Below are 12,327 nucleotides of genomic sequence, written 5' to 3' on the forward strand. Positions count from 1 at the left end.
TTGAAAATTGACTGGAGGGCAAAAAGATACATGGCTTTTCCAAGGCCTGCCCTCTTCCCTCTTTCTCCCTGGTGACCAGACCAGCTCTCTGTGTGCTGGCTCAATTGTGTTCTGTGCCACTTGCCGTGCATCACGGAGGTTCCATCCAGACCTGGGTTGCCATTCTGCTGGCGCATATATTGCATATATCTTTTGAGCTCGAGGTTGGTGGATACTGTTATAGGGTGTAGAGCTCAAGACCCCATCAGGGCATGCTTTGATAACCTCCCATGCTACTGACTGTTGCTGCCCCACCCTGCATGCAGTCTGCTGCCTGTGGGCTGACTTTGCCTGAGAGCAGACTTGCTGTCTGCTTCCTGGACTTTAGACTGGCAGCCCTGTGAGTTGAAGGAGCTTCAGTACATTAACTGTTGCATGAAAATAAGTTGAACTGAGCCCTCGTACTGCTGTGTGGACAAATTAGCTGTTAAATTCCTTTCTGCAGTATAAGCCTCTCTATAGCTCTATATCTAATCATAAGTGTCCTGGTTGTGTTTCTCTAGAGAACCCTTCCTAACAGTCACTGAGTAGGCATCAACTCATTGGAAGGGAGTGAGTGAGTGAGTGAGTGAGTGAGTGAGTGAGTGAGTGAGTGAGTGAGTGAACAACAGCATTAATGTGCAAACTGGCCTCATTTACCAATACATTTACATTTTGTTTTCTGATATTGATTACCGTCCTCACAATATAAAACCACTCTTCCTACTTTCCTGTATTTTCCATAAGCATCTGTTCTTTCCTCTCCCTGTCTTCTGACCTTTAGCTCTGAACCACTGCTGCCGTTTTCGTATTACATGGTTGGCAGTTCTGAGGTTGCTGAGAGGAGTAAATCCGTCTTAGAGGTAATTGTTTCCTTTATAGTCCTTCCTACTGCTGGACTGAAAATTGAGTCACAGGAATGCGTTTAGTTCCAAGCTTTGAGGATGTCTAAGGATCATAATCTAGGAGATTCCCGCAATCTCTATTAGACAAGAAAACCTGTCCTTTTTCACGCGTTTCATTTTTTTCTACATTTTTCTCGTATTTATCTAGGGTGTCCTAGTATGATGCCGTCAGCTAGGTTAGCTGTGGTAGTTGGGTCCCACCTAACTCCAAGCTCAGAGACTTGCATGATTCATTCGTCTTTTAGAATTGCGTCCTTGGGTCGTTGGTTTTCGTCATTCTTGGCCCCACATAAGTAAAGCCCATAGTTTGCACGTTAGGTGGCCACTCACTATCTTTTAAGATTTCAGTGGTTACACAACAAAGTAGCATGCTAAACAATGCCACTGTGTGTAAGATAATGTAGAGGCCTGCTCTTCTATTACAAAGTGAACTGGTTTGAGAAGGTATAATCTGCAATGAAAATACATAGATAAGAAGAAAGGATAACTGCAGTTGGGCCACTCCAGGGCCCCTACCTGTATTAGAGGCAGGCTTAAATACCTGTCCTGCACATAGCCTGCAACTCATGACAGGATTACACAATGGCATAGTTCACAATTCTTTGAAGGTTTCTGCAAAAGCACCAGCACATCAACCGAGTTATTCACAGACAGGAGGGGGGGAAACGTGGGACCATGAAGTAACTGATAAATTTGCAGACTTCTGCCTTCTGCAGCTTTAGTCAAGGAACAGGAAGCAAGTGTCCATTTATCTCAGGTGGAGAGACAGGCCACTCACCTTCATTAGCTCTCATGGCTGACCCAGCATTCTCCCACGGGCCAGGTGGAAGCTGGTTGTCCTGTCCCATTTGTCAAAGGGACAAACAACTTTACCCTCATAATTGTGGACAAGGTCGAGTCAATTGATGTCGATGTCTCTGAGAGTGTGATCCTGAGCCCCTAGGCCCAATAACTCATTCCCTCAAGTTGTTTGGTTACTGCCATGAAGTTTATAACTATTCCTCCACTACAGTCTATTATGTTCATGGATATAGTTGCAGCACAAATAATACCACCAAATCTGTAGATAGTCTGTGGTGTAGTCCTATTCACACTAGTAGACTATTGTTATTCCTGCCATTGCCGGATTGTGCATGTAATAGAACTTCAATTTATTGTGTTTAATTTCATGCTTTTCCCAATGTATCCTTTTGTCTTGATCATTTTGCACTCACTTTCCCCTTATTGAGTATTATCTTTCTATCATCAAAATTTCTCCTATAGTAAATGATGTATCCTCCTTTTTCCTTCCCGCGCCTTATAACAATCAAAGAATATGTCTCTATGCGTTTAAAACTTTTCTTGACTTCTTATTGTAGTGGGCTCATGCCATGTCTGTCCTCCCATTTTTCCCATGTCACTGTTTCACAGTCATAGTTATCTTTTAACATTGCTTAGTTACATTGTAGATGCACCATAGTTTATTCAACCATTGATAGGCACTTAGGTTGTTTCCATCATTTCAGTCTTGTGACTAGTGCAAGAGCTACATGAATATGTATAAATCTATTTGCATCTTATTTCCCTAGAATCTATACCTACTAGTGGGTTTGCTCTGATACATGGTTTTCTATTTTCAATTTAAGGAAGGGTCATGGCATTTCCTACAGTGTTAAACCAGTTTCTATTTGTACCTCCAATGCTGAAGGGTGCCAATCTCGCCACACTCTTGCCAGCACTTGTGTTTTTGTTGTTTCTTTTGTTAACTTGGCTATTATTGTGGGGTGAGGTGATATATCATTTTTTAAAAGGTTTAAAATGCATTTTAATAAATTGATGCTTTTTAACTGTTTCATTTCTCAGGAAACTCCAAAGGAAATACATCAAGGACAAATCAAACATAATATACCAATAAAATACATGCAACATAACTACCTAAGACAGGGAAGGCTAAGAGCTTCTGTGAGACCTTCACCATAGAACAACCTGTTCCCAGATGGTCCTAGACTGATCAAGACAAACTAAATAGGAACATCAGAAGACACAACAGCGATATTTCTGGGTTGTCCTTAACTAGGAAAAAGAGGGAAGCAATTTAACCCAATATTTAAAATATATATACATAAAAATGAACATTTATAAGAGAAAATGTCTCCTTAGGATATGAAGGGATAATGTTTAGCGTATAACAGAACCATGAGTACGTTGTTGGTGACCTCTGTGGACAGTCACTTGATTTCTGACCTGGGTGTGAATTGAGCAATGGCACTAAGGTCATTGGGGGGATGTCTGGTTTTGGGGACACATGTGGCAGTGTTTTGGGTTGGGGGTTGAAAGGATGAGAAAGCAAAATAAATAAATTAATTAAAAATAAACAAAGATGGACTAATAATGGAATGATCAGATTAATGAGATGCTAACTGGATCCATTTTTGACATAGTTCCCAGGCTCTTGGAATCTATCATATGGAGACTTCAGGAATGCACCACATGGAATGCATGTGTTAAATAAAATACTGTGCTTCCTTTGTCCTCTCTCCCTAGCAAAAAAAGTAGTACAGGGAGAGGAGTACAGGGAGAGGAGACCCACCTATTGCAAGGAATCTCCAACACTCTCCAAGAAAAGAGTCCTAGTTAGTCCAAAGAGAATCCTTCTTTGACAGGTTCTGAGGATGTGGTATGTGGATTTATTAGTAATGGCAACACTTATTTGGAGTAAATTCAGCTCCAGAAGCTATAAGATGGAATTCAGAAAGAGTTCCATCAATTTGTTTAACTCCTTCCATTACAGCAGCTTGGCCAAAATGCCTATTGGTTGGTGGGATCAATCCTAAGCGCCCATCTGCCAGCATAGCAGCAGATCAGGTCCCTGAGCTAGGGTACTGGACCTCTTTTGTTGTAAGCCCACAGCACCTCCTTGCATCAGAAAAGGTCCCCTGGAATTCTCCTGCTGTCACTGCATCTCTTCTTCAAGGTGCCGGGGCTCTTCTTCCAGTCTGAGTTGGAGTTGGTCCAAACACAGACAAGGCCCCTGCAGCAGTTCACTGAAGACACACTGAGGAAGGTTTCCAGTCGTAAGGTACACATTATGGCAGGAAAAGTGCGTGCGCAGCTGCTCGTCACAAAATGCTGTGTTGTTTTGCTACATGTTTCCAATCTCCTCTGGAGTTCACATTCCCAAGAACATTTAGCCAAAGTCCCCACCCCTAGGAATGAACTCCTCACCTGCCTCCCCATATTTCTCAAATAATTCCCTCATTTCCTCCTCAGTGATGTCAGGAGGAAGATTGCTCACAACGCTGAAAACATTGGAAGAAGGTCTTCTCCCCAACTTTCCTAAAATTCTTCAGATTGATAGGCAAGCCCTCATTTTGGCTGCTGGCCTGTCGTCTATTTGTGGGTCCTACAGTAGTCGCTGCTGCTGCTGCTTGTGGCGCTGCTGCTTCCTTGGAGTATGGCTTTGTTTCTCCCAGATAAATCTGTTATTGTCTGTTCTCTCCTCATAATAATGGCGATGCTACATGACCTCTTCCATCCTGAGAAAAGAGCTGATACAGCTTTTTTGATCTTATAGACCTCTTCAAATTGGCTAATTCTCTGTTCTCCTGTCAGTTAGCCATACCGTCGTGGTTTGTGTATTGCTGTGATAAGGGAAGATGTACCACTGGTACTTCAAGTACCAGTAGGGTCAGCTCTAGGAAACAGATGTCAATGAAGGTTCCAGACTAAAGCAGAATTGGAAGAAGGAAGAGGTGTCTGCTTTCAATAAATTAGCCACACTGCAAATGAGTAGCAGGAGAGCATTGTCTGATACCATGCACTCAAATAGGACTGGGGATGAGCTGCCTTCTCAGAGTAGAACTGAGCACAATTATGAGAATGGAGCAAAGTTTGGGGGACTTCTATTTGCTAATGATGTAGGTATCAAAACGAGAAGTTAAAAGATCACAATTCTCAAAGGGATCATCTGACACCACAGCTGCAGCAAGGAGCTCAAACAACAAATTTGCGTCTGATGCAGGACTGGCCTGTGTTGCCTTTGTTGTTGAGAAGATCTCTATGACTCAAAGCCTACTCCATGACACCAACTAGGAAAAGCAAAGGCTCATGACCAAGAGCATTTCTTCATGTACTTGTTAGCTGCCTGATTATCTTCTTTGGTAAAGTGTGTTTAATTCTCTGGTCATTTTTTAATTGAATTGTTTGTCTCTTTCTTGTTGAAGTGTTGCAATGTTATATAAATTTCAGCTTTAATCAATTCTCTAATGGGTCATTGCTAAAATTTCCCGAGTCTGTAAATTAAGTCCCAGTCATTTAGGTTATCTTCTTCTGTTTGTGCATTTTACGCTATGTTTTATGGTGTGTTTATGCCTGTAACTTTTCTGATAGGATTTTATGATGATTTTTACATGATATGATAGGTTTTACATTTAGGCCTTTGATCCATCTTGACTTAGTTTTTGTATTGTGAGAGATATGGGATCCTGTTGGATTTTCCTAGAAATGGATATCCAATTTTGCCAGCATGATTTGTTAAAGAGACTATTTCTTCCTCAAAGAACAGCTGTCCATATGTGAATAGATTCATTTTGGGGATTTCAGTCTGCTCCATTGGTCTGTGTGCCTGGGTTCATCCCAATACTAAGAGGGCTTGATTGCTGTGGTCATGCAATAGATTTTGAGATTCAGAGGTGTCAGGTCTCCTGCTTTCTTCTTATTTGACAGTCCTTTGCTTATATGGAGATCTCTGTCCATATAAAGTTGATTAGGTTTCTATTTCTTTAATGAACTATGATGGACTATAGATTGGGATTATATTATATCTACAGATTATTTTGCATAGTATTGAGTTTTTCCACTATATTAAGTCCCCTTATCCATGATCATGGCATATTCTTTCTTATTTATTTATTTGAGGGTTTTTTTTTTGGTTTCAATATATAGTAGTGCTTTGTAGTTTTCTATGTATGTCTTTCGTCTCTCTGGTTAGATTTATTTTGAAGTACTTAATCTTTTGCAAATTGTATTTTACTGATTTCAGAGTTGTCTTAGTTTAGATGGTGCCTTGATATTTGTATCTTAATTATATACCCAGCCACTTTCCTGAATGTCCTGTTAGTTCCAGCAGTTTTCTTATAGAATCTATGAAATTTTCTATGTAGAAAATCAGATAATGTGTGAATGCAGATAGTTTACTTTTTTATTACCAACTTGAATGTATTTTATTTTCCCCTTTTGCCCTATTCCTATGTCATTGCAATGTTTATTTCCAATACAGTCTTGAATAGTAACTACAAAAGGAAAAAAGAAAGAAATCTCAGCTATTGAGTTGATTCAATATGACACCATGACTCTATGTACAACAGAATCACTGTCCAGTGAGGCACCATCTTCACAATTCTTACGTATGAGTTATTGTTGTAGTCACTGCATCAACCCAATGGCCATCTTCCTCTTCTTCTTTTTGCTGACTCTCCATTTTGCCAGACATGAAGTTCTTCTCCAGGGAACAAGAATTTTGAGGACAAGTCCAAACTAGATGAGACCAATTCTCATCAATATCACTTAGAAGAAACAATCTGGCTGTACTTCTAAAATTCATTTGTTTGTTTTTCTGGCAATATTCTTCACCAACACCATAATTCAAAGGCAAATTCTCTGGTCTTCCTTCATCATTATCCAGCTTTCTTATGCATTTGACACAATCAAAACTAGCATAGCATGGCATGGGCCAGGTAACTCTTTGTCCTCAGAATTGCATCTTTACCCTTTAACACCCTTTAGAAGCCCCTTTTCAGCAGATTTGCCCACAGCAGTGCATCATTTAATTCTTAACTACAGCTTCCATGGGCATTGATTGTGAATCCAAGTAAGTGGAAATATTTGGTGATTTCAATGTTTTCTGTTTATCATGATGTTATTTTATTGGTTCAGTTGTGAAGATTTTAATTTTCTTTATATTGAGGTGTAATCCATATTTAAGGTTACAGTCTTTGATCTTCATCAGTATGTGCTTCAAATTCTCTCCTCTTTCAGCAAGCCAGACTGTTTCATCTGCATATTATATAAGCTGTCTAGGTACTTTAGAGAAACAAATCTACAGAAACTCATATGTAAGAGAGTTTTATATAAAGGTTAAGTGCGCATCAAGAAAACATCCCAACCCAGTGATGACCAAAGCCCACAAGTCCAACATTAACCCATTAACCCATATGCCCAACACCAATCCACAAAGTCCTCCTCCATCTCACAAAACACATACAGTGATGCCGACTGCAGGAGGAAAGCCTAATCAGTGAGTGTGTGAGCATCTCGGCGCTGGCAGGGGTCTCCACACAGGTGCTCCAGCACATAGGACTACATTGGGATAGGTCCATGTGGCTTCTCCTCAGGGATGTCTTGCAGGAAGCCAGCCTTGCCAGCTGAAGCAGGAACTGGCTAAGGCAGCTGCACCCTGGTCCAACTATCACAAAGCAAGAGACCTGAGAATTAGAAAGGTGAGCTTCACTGTGCCATTTATCTCTCCGCCCTTCAATTAACCCCTCATGTGTTTATCGGCCAGGTTTACACAATAAACTAACTACCTCAAGCTGCTAGCAATACTTCCTCCAATCCTGATGCCAGTTCTTCTTTATCTAGTCCAGCTTCTGGAATTATTTGTCCAGTATGAATAACTATGATGGAAGACTTCAGTGAGGACGCCACCAGGCAGGCTCAAACTACCACCACAGGCCACATGCGATCCACCAAGGACATTTGCACAGGTGTTTGGGGCCGTTTGTTTTTTTACTTCAAAATAAGATATATGCAGTGTGCATAGGAATTTGTTCATAGTTTTTAAAAAAACAAAACAAAACTATAGTCCGGCCTTCCAACGGGTCTGAAGGACAGTGAACTGGCCCCCTGTTTAAAAAGTTTGAGGACCCCTGATGCACACTTTACTTGTGCATTTTAAACCATTTAGTATTTCCTTGTTTGCGTTCTACAACTGCCACTTGATCTGTGGTTACTTGATTAATATTCTAGCAAGTTAAAGTTTGACAGTAGGAATAGAACTAAATTAGAAATTAGTGATGATCAATGTATCAAAAAAGGGGTTCTAGTGGCACTGTAGCTTCAGCTGTGGGCTGGGCTGCTAATGGCTAATTTGGCAGTTCGAACCTCCCAGCCTTTCTACAGAAGAATGGAGCTATCTGCTCCCACACAAATTTATAGTATTAGAAAAGCTATGTAGGGCGTCTGTGAATCAGAATGAATTTGATGACAGTGGGAGTGTTTGTTTGTTTTAAGGATATCAAGTCATTCAACAAAGTTTCCTGAGATTCAAGGTCCATTAATCCTGTTTCTTCCCAAGAAGAATAAAGAAAAATATTTCATCAATTTTATTTCTAAATTTATTCATCTAAGTACTCCATAATGTGGATTACACCATTAAATGCCCCTGGTTTCAGGCATCTGAGCACTCTCCCATCATAAGTAAATAAATAAAAGTAGTAGCTTCTATCCAGTTGGTTCTGATTCATGATGACTAAACTTGTGTTTAAGTAGAAGTATGCTTCATGACTAACTTTTCTAACACAGATTGTCAAATATTTCTTCAAAGATGCTTCTTGATGAGCTTGAATTTCTAAACTTTTGATTAACAGGTGAGAATATTAACCATTTGTACCTCATAGGAACTCATTCCTGCCAATGTTGGGCAAGAGAGGGGAAAGAAATGGGTAGATTAAATAGTGATCTTATGCTCACCACTTTTGCTCACAGCCCAATTTTCTCCTCGCTGAGTTATTGTAGATAAAGGAAAGAACTTATGTTTATGTTTTGTGGTTTGCTCCATACCACAGCCCTCCCATGAATAAACAAACCACCTTTCACAGGAACAAGAGTACCTTGCTATTTCTAATTAGAATGTTTTGCTTAAAGGTTAGTTAAGGAACCGCTTGCTACTGGAATATGCCAGTAACTTGAATACTTCAAGTAGAGAAAGTGGAGTTAAAGGAGATAACTTGTTTTCTCTAACTGAAAGACGGAGGATGCAAACATTAGGCATATTCACTTCAAGTTATAATCTCACAAGAGAGTTATCTTTAGTCTTTTCTTGGTAGCTTTGCTACTCATTTCTTATTAAGCAAAACTTGAGCTCAACAGTTTATCTCACTCTAACTGTAGCTCTCTCCCAAGTTAAAATTCATATCACACATCTTCAAGAGGGTGACCTCGACAGAATGCCTCTGAGATGCGCTATAATATGAACAAACTAACAAAAGACTGCACATGGCCCAGGGGCAGTAGTTTGAGCAGAACAAGGCAATATGCAAGATTTAAAATCAGGAAAGGTGTGTGTTAGGGTTGTATCCTTCACCATGTTTTTTCCAATCTGCCTGCTGAACAACTACTATAAGAAGCTGAACTATATGAAGAAGAACTCCACCTCAAGAAGGAAGGGAGGCTTATTAACAACCGCGATAGCAAATAACAATCTTGCTTGCTCAAAACTAGTAGGGCTTGAAGTACTTGCTCATGAAGACTAAAGACTTCAGTATCAATCGCAATTCAATATAAGGAAAACCAAAATCTTCACAACTGAACAAATAGACAAAATCATGATAAAGAGAGGAAAGAAATGCAGTTCTTAGATATTGCATTTATTTGGATCAACAATCAATGTTCCTGGAAGCAGCAGTCAATAAATCAAATGAAATTGGGCAAATCTACTGAAAATATATCACTTTGAGGATTGTACTTTCAATTACCTTATAAGTATGTGACAGACACTGAATAAGAAAACCTGCTTAAAACTTGATATGTTGGAGTTATTATGTTGGTGAAGAATATTAAAAGTACTATGGAAGGCCAGAAGAACAAACAAAATTGTCTTGAAAGAAATATAATCAGATCTGCATTACAGGGAAGATGGCCAGACTTCATCTCATGTACTGCGGACATGTTGTTAGGAGAGTCTGATTCCTGGAAAGGGGCGTCATGCTTGGTAAAGTAAGGGCAGAAAATGAAGGCCCTTGAAGGAATGAATTTACACAGTGACCACAGCAATGGGCTCCAACATAACTACAGTTTTATGGATGGAGCAGGGCTGAGCAGTGTTTTATTCTGTTGTACATAGGGCCTCCATGAGTCAGAAATTAATAGAAAATACCCAGCAACAGCAACAATTTAGTCACAAGAATGTGCAAGTTATTAAAAACTAATCAGGTAAGTGATATCATCAACGAATACATAAAGGTGTTAGAGACAACCAAAGAGATAGTATACGAGATAAAAATTAAGTCAAGATTGGTGGCTATTCTACCTCAAAATTAGTCTTGGAGAAACATAGGCATTCCCCCCATTTCAGAGCATTTCTTTCCAATGATCTCATTACTTTACAGCTGCATGATGTGCAAGTGTGAATTAAACTGATTGCTCCCTTGGAGTTGTCACTGAGTCTCAATTAGGACTTCAAGGATTGGGAGACTGTTCTGATGAAGTAATCCATGGAGAGTCAATGTGCACAGATCTTAATTGTACAAATCCCATGAGACTCAATTCTTTATAAGTAGAAGATTCCAAGCTCTTGGCTGGAGCACTTTGTGCTCTGTCTGGAAACACTAAATGTGAGGTCCTTTTATATCATTTAGGAAAATATAAGTATTTTCCCGGGGAGTCTAGGTGACTGTTCAAACATCTACAAGTCTCAGTGGTTAAAGGATTTGGATAAAATGTTGCTCTTGATATTTATTATTACCTTATGTTTTTACATAGTTTTTAATCTGCCCAAGAAATCTAGTTGTTGCTTTTGAAAACATAGTCCATGTACTAATCGTGAAAGATTTGATCGTTTGATTTTGTATCTTAGATATGTTATTTGATGTTTTCACAGCAATGAGGAATCACTCAGTGGTGACTGAATTTATCTTGGTGGGGATCCCACACACAGAGGGTCTAGAGAACATGCTCTTTGCCCTGTTTTTGACCTTCTACGTCTTCACATTGATAGGAAACCTGCTCATTCTACTTGCAATTGTCTCCTCCACTCGGCTTCACACTCCCATGTACTTCTTTTTATGCAAGCTATCGGTTTTTGACATATTTTTTCCTTCAGTGAGCTCCCCCAAGATGATGTTCTACCTCTTGGGGAACAGCCGTACTATATCCTACACAGGTTGTGTGTCCCAGCTCTTCTTTTACCACTTCCTGGGCTGCACGGAGTGTTTTCTGTACACTGTGATGGCCTATGACCGCTTTGTGGCCATATGTTACCCTCTGCGCTACACAGTCATCATGAACCATAGAACTTGTGCCATCCTTGCCACAGGAACCTCAGTTTTTGGCTGTATTCAGGCCATTTTTCTAACCACCCTGACCTTTCAGTTGCCCTACTGTGGTCCCAATGAGGTGGATTATTATTTTTGTGATATTCCAGTAATGCTAAAGCTCGCCTGTGCAGATACATCAAGGCTGGAGATGGTGGGGTTCATCAGTGTGGGGCTCATGCCGCTCAGCTGCTTTCTTCTCATTCTCACCTCCTACAGTCGCATTGTCTATTCCATCTTGCAGATCCGCTCTTCAGAGGGCCGACGCCGTGCCTTCTCCACCTGCAGTGCCCACCTTACTGCCATCCTTCTTGCTTACATGCCAGTGGGCATCATATACCTGCAGCCCACTCCTAGGCTCTGGCTTAATGCAGCTGTTCAAGTCTTGAATAACTTTGTCACCCCCATGCTAAATCCCTTGATCTACAGTCTTCGGAATAAGGAGGTGAAATCATCTCTAAGGAAAGTCCTATATCAGTTACGTTTCCTTTCTGAGTAGTTGTAGAACTGCATTTTTAAAACTACATTATACAACATGTTTACATCATTCCACTTAATTTTTTTAATTGGACAGCACAGATTTTATGATTATCCCCATTTTCTAATGTGGGTTGCTGCTGTTTTGGGGTGCCATTGAGTTGGTTCCAACCCATAGCAACCCCATGCACAACAGAACCAAACACTATCCAGGCCTGCATCATCCTTATAATCTGGGAAGTAAGACTCGAAGTTGCTTGTACACACAGAAAGAAGAAATATCAAATTGAGGACTGGAGAGTTGGTTTTCTGATTCCAGAGGTGCACTCTCGTGAGGAAATTATAGTACTGTGCATGGACAAAAGGAGCTTTTCCAGGTAAAGCATCTAGACATTATATTTCTTATTCCACATTCTTCAGTCTCCTCCTCCTGTTATGTCACCTGTAAGTGTTGTCCGCTTGCCTACATTGGATAAGCCTTCCTTTGATGGTCTAGAGGTTATTGACAAAATAAAGTGGTGCATTCCCTAGCCTTCAAGAAGCATTCCGTGACTCCTATACCATATGGGCACTGTATAAAGGAGAAGGACATTGACTGGGACTGAAGAAGTTCTCTTGTGTGTGCACAAAGCAGAGCT

General features: G+C 40.3%; 1 protein-coding gene across 1 annotated transcript; it reads left to right on the top strand.

Annotated features, from left to right (window-relative positions):
• Positions 1–10,781: 10,781 nt before the first annotated feature.
• On the top strand, positions 10,782–11,711 carry LOC142447099 (olfactory receptor 10D1B-like). Its single transcript, XM_075548811.1, has one exon. It carries the CDS (start codon positions 10,782–10,784, stop codon positions 11,709–11,711), a length of 930 nt encoding a protein of 309 aa, XP_075404926.1.
• The last annotated feature ends 616 nt before the right edge of the window (positions 11,712–12,327 follow it).

Source organism: Tenrec ecaudatus, chromosome 4 (genome assembly GCF_050624435.1).
Source record: "Tenrec ecaudatus isolate mTenEca1 chromosome 4, mTenEca1.hap1, whole genome shotgun sequence".
Lineage (NCBI taxonomy): Eukaryota > Metazoa > Chordata > Mammalia > Afrosoricida > Tenrecidae > Tenrec > Tenrec ecaudatus.

What these genes read in the sequence shown, in the direction of transcription:
- LOC142447099 (XM_075548811.1), top strand. Translation starts at nt 10,782, where the DNA reads ATGAGGAATCACTCAGTGGTGACTGAATTTATCTTGGTGGGGATCCCA.